At 32.4% G+C, this 11,980-nt stretch overlaps 1 protein-coding gene and 1 long non-coding RNA gene across 2 annotated transcripts in view; one reads left to right on the top strand and one right to left on the bottom strand.

The window, feature by feature from the left end:
• LOC111639558 overlaps positions 1–3,513 on the top strand; it is an 8,896-nt gene extending 5,383 nt beyond the window's left edge. Inside the window, exons 2-6 of the mRNA XM_023385446.1 lie at positions 622–672; positions 1,013–1,606; positions 1,701–1,763; positions 1,899–1,985; positions 2,109–3,513. Coding sequence (XP_023241214.1) covers positions 622–672; positions 1,013–1,606; positions 1,701–1,763; positions 1,899–1,985; positions 2,109–2,177 — 864 coding nt within the window. The 3' untranslated portion in view covers positions 2,178–3,513. The remainder of the gene's footprint in view (positions 1–621; positions 673–1,012; positions 1,607–1,700; positions 1,764–1,898; positions 1,986–2,108) is intronic.
• A 2,971-nt stretch (positions 3,514–6,484) lies between these two features.
• On the bottom strand, positions 6,485–8,210 carry LOC111639565. The gene is made up of 3 exons (XR_002759104.1): positions 8,125–8,210; positions 7,265–8,021; positions 6,485–7,192 (listed from the first exon to the last, which is right to left on the bottom strand). It is a non-coding gene; the product is annotated as an uncharacterized LOC111639565 (long non-coding RNA).
• Between the last annotated feature and the right edge of the window lie 3,770 nt (positions 8,211–11,980).

Genomic DNA, 11,980 nt, shown 5'->3' with positions numbered 1-11,980 from the left:
AAGAGAGATTTTTGTTAATTTTCAACGTTTATTTGCATAGTTTGTTACATAAAGGTTTTTTCAATTTATGTGAGTTTAAAGAGATGTCAGTGATGCTTAAAAAAGAATAAATTTAACATGAAACAGTGATTTTAAGTCTGGTTAGTCTGACTCTAAGTCTGATTAGTTAGAGTGATTAAATTAACTAGGTGTATACCGTAAAATACGTTGATTTTTGTCTAAATTTTGATTTTTGATTTCTGTAAGATTTTCTTATTTTTTATTAACACTCAATACCGAAATAATCCCGGGATCCCGGGATTGAATAAGTATAATCCCGAAATCCCGGGATTAGAAATAAGGATCGGGATCGAATTCCCTACTGCATAATACACTATATGTACAGAACAATATCTTAATTAATACGTGCTCTTTCTCTTTATTCATTCACATTCTTTGAAAGTTTTAAAATTTGCCATCTAAAATCATGGATATAGCATAATCGATTTTATAATTAGGTTACCATAAAACGTTAATTTTCTATTATGTCAATCAATATTCGCATATTTTCATTGCAGTTAATTAAAATTAAAGCAAAGCAAGAGATTAAGTATTAACCTTGAGTGGATAATAGATACGTAGAACATCGAGGAAACGAAGAGAAATTTTAATTTTATTCTTTTGAGGATACCGGTCAGTATAAGTCTATTAATTCTTCATGGAATATTCTGTTTTCGATGCAATTCATCCGTATCTGAACGTTTTACGCGTCATTGGTGTATTTATACCCAAGCGCCAGGATTATTTATGGGTTAAAGCGCTTCTGTTTAATACATACTTTATAACAATAATTTCTATTTTCGTCTTTTATCCGGATCAATTATCAAAGATTTTTAAAAATTTGCATATTGATGAATTCTGTGGCATTCCCGTTGTGTGGGATATCTACGGAACGCATTTACGCTTCTTATTATTCGGGGCACTTTTAATTTCTCCGTTATTTCTTTACCTATTTAATACAAATGCATTTCAGATAATAAATGCGATCAAAATCCTGAACGAAAACGTAAAATATGCAAAGAGAATTCACCCAAAATTACTGCATTATCAAGACTTGGTTGTAATTTATTTCAGCTTCGTCCAAGTATTTGTGTGTTTGTTATTTGGCACTTTGTACGTGTATTACAGGAACGCTTACGGATATTCTAAATTATTCTGGCAAGAAAGCTTCTGTACCTTTCATTTATTATTTGGCGTTTTCATCAACGTCAGCGTCATTTGTTATAGCGCGGGATTGTTTGGGATTCTAACTTACATCTCTATTCAATTATTGGACACATTTATTATAGATATAAAGGTAAAAATACAGAGGAAAGAAGTTAATAGCAAGACATTGCTACTGGAACTGTCGTCGATTGTATATTTCATTAAAAGCGTCGATAAAATATTCGAAACTATTGAGACTTTGTTGATAACAGTTTTCATTCCCATAATTAGCATTGTAAGTATATACATAGTACTTTACGTATCGATTACGTACGAATCTCTGTTGATATGCTTTGCGTTTTTTTGGCTGTTGACTGTTACAGTAATAGACTTTCTATACTTGACAAGAATTCCTTCGAACGTAAGTTACTTTCATTTTACAGCAAATTTGTGAATTGTCTGTCTCCCAACCTTATAAATTGTTTAACGAGAATTATATAATTAATTCATTTTAGATGGAACGGTTTTTCACCTGCATAATGGACATTTATTTCCTTGACGATGACAATAACAAAATCGTAAATATTCTTTCATAATTTCAAAATTGAATATTTTACTTCGATTGTCATTAAAAAAAAGTCTGATTTTTATTACATTTTAAATCAGAACTCGCGTAACGACAGCACAATGAAATGTGTTTTCTTTGTTTTCAGACGGAAGTATTAATGTCCATATCGAGAGCCGAAGTGGGATTCAGAAGCAACAATTTCTTTTTCTTCGAAAAGCAAGCGGTTTTAAGTGTAAGTTTAATATCTCATATACTATATTATAATAAGGTTTATTGTTTTTATTGTTGTTTAATTATATAGAAAACGTGTTGTATAAAAGCAGTTTTTTTTAATAAAAAGTGTATTTTGTTTCAGTACACTGTCGAATTCATCACACAATTAATTGCATTTTTGACGTTAAGAAGTAAATCTATCATAAATTAGAACGTATCCCACCGAATATTTCTCTGGTTCGACTGAGAGATAATAAATGAAAAATTCAGTTCGATGCTCCTTGCCAACTGCAGCAATATTGCAGATTTTGAAATTAGACGTGACGTTCATATTGTGAAATCAACAGTGATTTTACGTCATCATTTTCAATGCCCGTATCTCGAGAGAGTTGAGGTTGGATTAGATTTTCGACGACTTCGATCTACTGCAAAGGAATTCAAACGTTAAGTAGATTGTAAGAAAGTTCTTTGTTAATTATTATGGATTCATCAAAATGCAAAAATGCATTTTACTGTGAAGGAAAAAACTGGAATGCTTTTATGAGTTACGACAACGCAATTTTTCCATGCATTTAGAGTTTCTTTTAACTTCACACAGGACGAACAATGCTCAGTTATAGAAAATGACTATTCGAGACAATTGAAAAACAAGGGAGATAACTATATCTTGTCATAGCAGGAAGCAGTTGGCAGTAATTAACAGCCGTCTCGTCTGCAACTGCGATAAAATATTGGAAAGAAGAGTTAAGAAAACTGTTTAATATATTTTAAAGCATTTCGTTTATAATCATTAATTAAATAATATTAAACACAGGAGAATGGCATTGCTGTCACATAAGTGGGAGTCACATTTGTAGGGAAGTGGAATACCAAACGAATGTCATCCCATTGTTCTTAAATGTTCACTAGCAGAAAAAAAATACTGTAGGCCTACATAAACTTTGCACCGTTCTCAGCAAAACCTGTGTTCGTTGCACACAGAATAAAGAAATTCTTTCGGCTTCGGCTAAACATGCATGTAAATATGTTGATCTGAGATAGAAATTCCAACATTGTAACAAAGTCAAAGCCGAACCCGATGTGCTTATCGCACTTTTGTGCTCGGAAGGAAAATGTAGAAGATCCGTGTTCATCGTTGTGATTTTCTAATATACAAGATGTGTAATAGATAAAGGTTTATACTACTACAATTACTTTAAAACTCATTTTCTATAATGGGAAACAACAATTTTACTTTTTAATTGTTTATTAGGGTATACATCTCATCTACTACGTTTGTACGTTTTAACACGAGTAATAGATAAGAGAAAATACATAGATAATAGTGATATACAAATAGAACGAGTAAATGCACTTAGTACTGGGATATCAGTTATCAAATTACTGTATACTTTAATAGATATGAGAGAATTGTTTTTTATGTAGAGATTATAAGTAAAATATTGTATGTATAGGCGTTATTGTTGTCAAAATATTAAGTGTTAATAAAACAGTCGATATCTTGTCTGATTAAAAACCGTATTTTACTGTATTATTTTCGAATAAATCCCCTGAAATAAATCACGTAGTGACGTCTGAAAATATTGTCTACAGAAATTATAGAGAACAAAATGTTACACCTTAATCTCTTTACATAAGCCGTAGTCTGGTTTAAAATAAGCGGTTTGTGAACGGGAATATAGGCGATATCTAACAAAAATTTCTTGTTGTATTTAGTACGTAGAATTTCCAGATACATTGTAGCTAGTATTTCATTCTATTGTAAATTGTTTGTTTTTTAAAAAGTCTAGCAACGATTTAAATAACTTTCCCGGCGAAAAACACCAAGACACACTAGCATAAAAGTGAAAACGTGCAGCGCCATTTGTTATGAGATTTTTTTTAAATAGTAGTTATATTATTAAGTTGTATGAAATAACAAAAAGGTTAATTCATCAATGTCTATTAAGATCCTATTATGCTTTATATATAAAACGAGTTTATACACAAATATTGTGATACTCTTGCAAGATAAAATCATACAAGGAGCCAAGTCACTCATTGTTTAAGAAGTTTCATTATTGTCTTTTGGTTTGTCAAAGGCCTGCGCCTCATCAGTCTGGCCTGATTTGACATTAGAATACGTTCAACGGAATCATTAATCATTAAAATTACAAAATGATTTTATAAAAAGTATACATTATGTACAGAGAACGTATAAAAATAAAGTAATCAAGCATCAATATTACAAAGTGACTTGATGAATTACGATATAATACAAGCAATAAAATGTAAAAACAACGGTAAACTGTAGTTAAAATTAAACACCAAAATTAACATTAATACTAAAATGCAAATATTAAAACATAAATACCTTTAATAATGTGAAAATGACAATAATCATTCGGATTTAAAATATATTAAAACAATTATGGAGAACTAAAGAATGCGGTTAATATAAATTACGTATATTGTGGGATTCTTCCTCAATATCGAATTTTTAGCCAGGGTGGATTAGTTAGCACAGGTGAGTATCGCATTAGAGTCGGTTAAATCGGAGTCATATATAAGTAGACAATCAACAACGTATCTATTATAAAAAATTATACCTCTTATAGTGTTTAGAACATTACCTGGCTGAATCATACAAAGTTCATCAACTTTAGGACCAATACAGGAGTCCATAAATATACCACGGTCACAATTCAGATTATGTAAAGTATTAATAATGAACTGCTTTGTAATAGAAGGGTACATGTTTTTGACGTCAAGACTCATTATTCTATAGCAGTAATATTTTTAATATTAGTTAGTAGTTCTTCAGAGTATGAATCATAAGGTATTTCAATGTAATTATCTGATTAGTAATATTATTTAAAACTGACTTGTATTTATTAAATTCAACAGCACTAATTGTTCAGTTTTATTAGTTTGTAAAATAATTAAATTAAATATATTTTTAAGGACTAAATGTTCACATTTCATTATTTTAGGGCCACTGTAATCAAGTGTTTTAATGACTGAATTTTTTTCATTTAGTGGAATATTACAATTAGAATAATTAATTAATTATTTTTCCAGTTAAATTTTTGTGTTATTGTTGGTTATTCTAATTTTATAACTAGTTTATTATATATTAAAATAGTAGCCTATAACTATCTCTAAGATTAAAACTAAATTTAAAATTACTATATTTTTTTCTTAAGTTTTAGCTTTCATATTCTTATTCTTTATTCCTTATGTATAAAGACAGATTATATATTTAACTGATTAATATTATTTATTGCATGTTTCTGCTTTGTTTTCGTAATAGATGTTGGTAAACAGTGTTGGAAGTTATCGTCTTCATATATTTTAAATCCGAGTGATTATTTTTATATTCACATCGTTAAAGGTATTTTTGTTTTCATTTTTTAAAGTTAATTTGGTATTTAATTGTAATTACAGTTTACCTTCGTATTTTAGATTTTATTATATTGTAATTCACCAAATAACTGGTGAATTACACTGGTAATGTTGATGGTTGATTACTTTATTTGTCTACATAATGTATAAGTTTTATAATTAATTTTAATGATGAATTATTCTGTTGTACTGTACGTATTCTAATGTCAAATCAGGCCAGACTGATCAGGCACAGGCCCCAAATGCACCTTTCTTTCTTTCAGTAGATAGTAGTTCATATGAAGTCTTATGGCTGTACACCTTTACCCGAGAGACTTGCGGGTGATCGCAATGCGACCGAAGAGTCGGCCTTACGGAATGGCCTAATCGCTCTCGAAAAAAGAATGCCTTCCGGGAGGACTTTAATGGGAAACTAGTCCACATTCAGGCGTCACTGACACGGAATAAACCCGGAAACTCTATGCTACCAGCCCGTCTGAGCAGGCGCGAATCCACGACGGAACTCGCAGTGTTCAGGGTCTAGTCCACTCAAGTGCGGGGGCGAAGACCGCTCAGCCACCAAATGCACCTTTGACAAACCAAAAGACAATAATGAAACTTCTTAAACAATGAATGACTTGGCGCCTTGTATAATTTAATCTTGCAAGAGTATCACAATATTTGTGTATAAACTCGTTTTATATATAAAGCATAATAGGATCTTAATAGACAATGATAAATTAAGCTTTTTATTATTTCATACAAATTAATAACATAATAGTTATTTATTAAAAATATCTGATAAGTATGGTGTTGCACGATTTCACTTTTATGCTAGTGTGTTTTGGTGTTTTTCGCCGGGAAAGTTACTTAACTCGTTGCTAGACTTTTTTAAAAAACAAACGATTCACAATAGAATAAAATACTAGCTACAATGTATCTGGAAACTGTACGTAGTAAATACAAGTAATTTTTGTTAGATATCGCTTATATTCCCGTTCACAAATCGCTTATTTTAAACCAGACTACGGCTTATGTAAAGAGATTAAGGTGTAACATTTTGTTCTCTATAATTTCTGTCGACAATATTCTCAGACGTCTCTACGTGGTTTATTTCAGGGGATTTATTCGAAGATAATACAGTAAAATACGGTTTTTAATCATACAAGATATCGATTGTTTTATTAACACTTAATATTTTAACAACGATAACGCCTATACATACATTATTTTACTTATAATCTCTACATAAGAAACAATTCTCTCATATCTATTAAAGTATAATTTGATAACTGATATCCCAGTACTACGTGCCTTTACTCGTTCTATTTGTACATCACTATTATCTATGTATTTTCTCTTACTATTACTCGTGTTAAAACGTACAAACGTGGTAAATGAGATGCCGACTCTAATAAACAATTAAAAAGTAGAATTGTTGTTTCCTATTACAGAAAGTGAGTTTTAAAGTAATTGTAGTAGTATAAACCTTTATCTATTACACATCTTGTATATTAAAAAATCACAACGATGACACGGATCTTCTACATTTTCCTTCCGAGCACAAAAGTGCGATAAGCACATTGGGTTCGGCTTTGACTTTGTTACAATGTTGGAATATCTATCACAATTCATCATATTTATGTGCACGTTTAGCCGATTCCGAAAGAATTTCTTTATTCTGTGTGCAACGAACACAGGTTTTCCTGGGAATTGCTATCGGTTGCAGTGTTTTCGAATGGTGCAAAGTTTATGTGCAGCTTTTTCCGCTGGTGAACAATTAAGAACAATGAGATGACATTCGTTAGGTACTCCACATTCCTAAATTGGGACTCCTAGTGATGTGACAGCGATTCTATTGTCCTGTGTTTAATATTATTTAATTAATGCTTATAAACAAATCGTTTTAAAACATATTAAATAGTTTTTCTTAACTTTTTTGCGCAATATTTCATCGTAGTTTAAGACGGAAGGGGAGTCAATTCCTTTCAATTCCTTCGCGTCAGGAGACGATACAATTTTCTCTCATGTTTTTATTTGTTTGTAGTAGTAGTAGTTGTAGTTTTCTTTTACTCTTTTCGCCCTGTGGGCACTAAGAGGGCGTCTTTTTGCAGGCCCTTTATGGGTTCGGCCAGGCCCACAATGGGGCTGCCGGGTGGTGAGGAACGGGGGTAGTAGCAGTAGCAGTAGTAGTTGTCTAGTAGTAGTTATTTTCTATAACTGAGCATTGTTCGTCATATGTGAAGTTAAAAAAAACTCTAAATGCACGGAAAAATTGCGTTGTCGTAACTCAAGACATCCCAATTTCTTCTTTCACAGTAAAATGCGTCTTTGCATTTTCATGAATCCATAACGATTAACAAAGAACTTTCTTACAATAAACTTAACGTTTGAACTCCGTTGAAAATCCGTTCAAATCCGTTGAAAATCTACTCCAGCCTCCACTCTCTCGAAATATGGGAATTGAAAATGATGACGTAAAGTCACTGTAGATTCAACAAAATAGGAACGTTAAGTTTAATTTCGAAATCTGCAACATTGCTGCAGTTGAGATGGAGCATCGAAGTAAATTTTTTATTTATTTCTCTCAATTGAACCAGTGAAATATTCGGTAGGATACGTACTAATTTATGATAGATTTACTTCTTATCGTCAAAAATGCAATTAATTGCGTGATGAATTCGACAGTATACTGAAACAAAATACATTTTTTATAGAAAACTGCTTGTATAAATAATACAATATATGTAAACAATAGTAGAATTATAAAATAGTATATAAGATCTTAAACTTACACTTAAAACCGCTTGCTTGTCGAAGAAAAAGAAATTGTTGCTTCTGAATCCGACTTCGGCTCTCGAAATGGACATTAATACTTCCGCCTGAAAACAAGAAAACACATTTCATTGTACTGTCGTTACGCGAGTATTGATTTAAAATGTAATAAAAATCAGACATATTTTACTAAAAATTGAAGTAAAATATTCAATTTTGAAATTATGTAAGAATATTTACGATTTTGTTATTGTCATCGTCAAGGAAATAAATGTCCATTATGCAGGTAAAAAACCGTTCCATCTGAAATGTGTTAATTACATAATTCTCATTAAACAATTTATATGGTTTGGAGACATACAATTCACAAATTTTGTGTAAAATGAATGTAACTTACGTTCGAAGGAATTCTTGTCAAGTAAAGAAAATATATTACTGTAACAATCCACAGCCAAAAGATTGCAAAGCATATCAATAGAGATTCGTACGTAAACGATACGTAAAGTACCAAATATATACTTACAATGCTGATTATGGGAATGAATGCTGTTATCAACAAAGTATGATAAGTTTTGCATATTTTATCGATGCTGTTAAAAAAATGTACAATCGACGACAGTTCCACTAGCGATGTCTTGCTATTAACTTCTTTCCTTTGTATTTTTTCCTTTATGTCTATAATAAATGTGTCTAACAATTGAATACAGATGTAAGTAAGAATCCAAATGAATCCCGTGCCGTAACAAATGACGCTGACGTTGATGAAAATGCCGAATAAAAAATGAAGAGTACAGAAACTTTCTTGCCAGAATAGTTTAGAGTATCCGTAAGAGTTCCTGTAATACACATACAAAGTGCCAGCTAACAAACACACAAATACTTGGACGAAGCTCGAATACATTACAACGAAGTCTTGATAATGCAATACTTTTGAATGAGTTTTCTTTAAGCATTTTACGTTTTCGTCCAGGATTTTGATCGCCTTTATTATGTGAAATGCATTTGTATTATACAGGTAAAGAAATAACGGAGAAATTAAAAGTGCACCGAATAATAGGAAGCGTGATTGGGTTCCGTAGATATCCCACAGAACGGGAATGCCACAGAATTCGTCAATATGCAAATTTATAAAATTCTTTGATAATTGATCCGGATAAATGACGAAAATAGAAATTATTGTTATAAAGTATGTATTAAACAGAAGCGCTTTAACCCATAAATAATCCTGGCGCTTGGGTATAAATACACCAATAATGCGTAAAACGTTCAGATAAGGACGAATTGCATCCAAAAGAGAATATTCCATGAATACGTTTGGTTGCTTTTCTATTAATTGTTAATCTGTGAAAAAAAGACTAAAATTATGTCTTGGTCTCCTCGATGTTCTTGGTATTTTCTCTATTCACTATCCCATAATATATCACTAAACACTCAGAGGTAATTTCTTAATTTGTTTACATATTAATTGCATATATTGATTGATATAATGGAATATTAACGTTCTTAATGGTAATATAATTTTAAAATCCATTATTTTATATTTATCATTTTGGATGGTGAATGTTAAAAGGTTCAAAGAATGCAAGCATGAATAAAGAACACGCATTAATTATAGATAATGTTGTAGTACATCACAACTATAGACCATCATTTATAAAATTGATATTAGTCTGGACATTTTCCAGACCGATTCCCTAAAAGCAGTTCGTCGCTTTCCATAGAAATAGGCTTAATATTTTTTATGATCCCAGAATTTCCTTATTATTAATATTATAATCATTCAGAAAGGATATTTTAAAACTCTTCACTTGCGGCTGTAGTGTAGACTTGATGAGTGGCCGGTTGGCCGAGCAGTCAAGGTTTCCGCTGACCGCTCAGGGGTCCCGGGGTCAAATTCCTGGGGATTATTTGACCAGGAAGGGTCAAATAATCCCCAGGAATTTTTCGGGAGGTGGTCTGTTCGGATATGTCGGGCCCCATTCCTCAACACTCGGCTGCCCCATTGTGGGCCTGGCCGAACTCATAATNGGTATTTTCTCTATTCACTATCCCATAATATATCACTAAACACTCAGAGGTAATTTCTTAATTTGTTTACATATTAATTGCATATATTGATTGATATAATGGAATATTAACGTTCTTAATGGTAATATAATTTTAAAATCCATTATTTTATATTTATCATTTTGGATGGTGAATGTTAAAAGGTTCAAAGAATGCAAGCATGAATAAAGAACACGCATTAATTATAGATAATGTTGTAGTACATCACAACTATAGACCATCATTTATAAAATTGATATTAGTCTGGACATTTTCCAGACCGATTCCCTAAAAGCAGTTCGTCGCTTTCCATAGAAATAGGCTTAATATTTTTTATGATCCCAGAATTTCCTTATTATTAATATTATAATCATTCAGAAAGGATATTTTAAAACTCTTCACTTGCGGCTGTAGTGTAGACTTGATGAGTGGCCGGTTGGCCGAGCAGTCAAGGTTTCCGCTGACCGCTCAGGGGTCCCGGGGTCAAATTCCTGGGGATTATTTGACCAGGAAGGGTCAAATAATCCCCAGGAATTTTTCGGGAGGTGGTCTGTTCGGATATGTCGGGCCCCATTCCTCAACACTCGGCTGCCCCATTGTGGGCCTGGCCGAACTCATAATGGGCTTGCCAAAAATAGGCCCTCTTAGTGCCCACAGGGTGGAAAAAGTTGAAAAAAAGTGTCAGCTTGATGAAGTTTCGGTAGTGAGTGGAAAGAGAACGAGAACTTTTAATCTACTTATAAAAACACGGACTTGAAGAATGTAACAGTTGCCAAATTAGGAAACGAGACAACAGGGACAAAGACATAAATTTTCGAAATGTACACAAGCTTAATACAAAAGTACAAACTGACGTATTACAGTTGTCGGCTTTCGTTTTCGATCTTGTAACAGAATTCCGAGGACATCAATTTACTTTTAATTACAGGTAGGCCTCGGTTTACGCCGCAGTTCCGTTCCTACAAAAGCCGGCGCAAATCGAATCGGCGTAAAACGAACCCGTATTTACAGTGAGGTATAGAGTTAGGTTCAACATAAGTGAAAAATAAGCTAATAATTTTGTTTATTAATACAATATAATACAAAATACATATACATTTTTTTAATTTTTAAAATGTATTTTATCATAAAATAAAGTTAAATGTTTTTATTTAAAAATTTTAGTTTCGAATTTCTTACATTTTTCGGAAAAAAGTATCCATCTTTAATTGTTTACATTTTTGATTTCTTTCATTAAGAATTTCGGAATATGGTCGAATATGATGCACTTCGCTCCCAACATTGTCTAACTCACAAACTTCATCCGTCAAACTTTCCTTAGTTGAAAGGATACGTTAACCCGACGTAGAGCTACGGATGAGCGAAGACACTGATTGGTCGACCACTGGTTGCCGTAGCGCGTATATAAAGTCACTTTGAGCGTGAAAATTCAAGGTGGCTAAGAAGAGATAAATATCGTCTGGCCAACGAGAAGTAAATTTGTCTCACTAACGATAATGTGATCGCCGGAAGTGCTATTGCGTTGTAAGGTGTGTGGCGACAGCTTTGGCGATAAATTCCAAAGCCACCACAAGGGGGAACCCCTGAACTGTACAAACCTGACCTATGACATCACACATTCTTGTTGGATTTGGACCTCTCCAGACGCGTGTAGTATCGTTCCGTGTTTTAACCTGTACAGTCGCGCCATAATTCATATATAGAATAAATGTTAATATTTTATTGTATGTGGCCTGGTTTGCAATGATTAATTTCACACAAACTGGTGACCACAAGGTGTTTTCCTGAATGAACTGATATGGGATACATTCATTGGTGCTATGAATTCGG

The sequence above is a fragment of the Centruroides sculpturatus genome, unplaced genomic scaffold (assembly GCF_000671375.1).
Source record: "Centruroides sculpturatus isolate CEXI.00-Female unplaced genomic scaffold, Cexi_2.0 scaffold974, whole genome shotgun sequence".
NCBI lineage: Eukaryota > Metazoa > Arthropoda > Arachnida > Scorpiones > Buthidae > Centruroides > Centruroides sculpturatus.
Note: the sequence above shows the minus strand (reverse complement) of the source record. Positions and strands in the feature narration are given on the sequence as shown.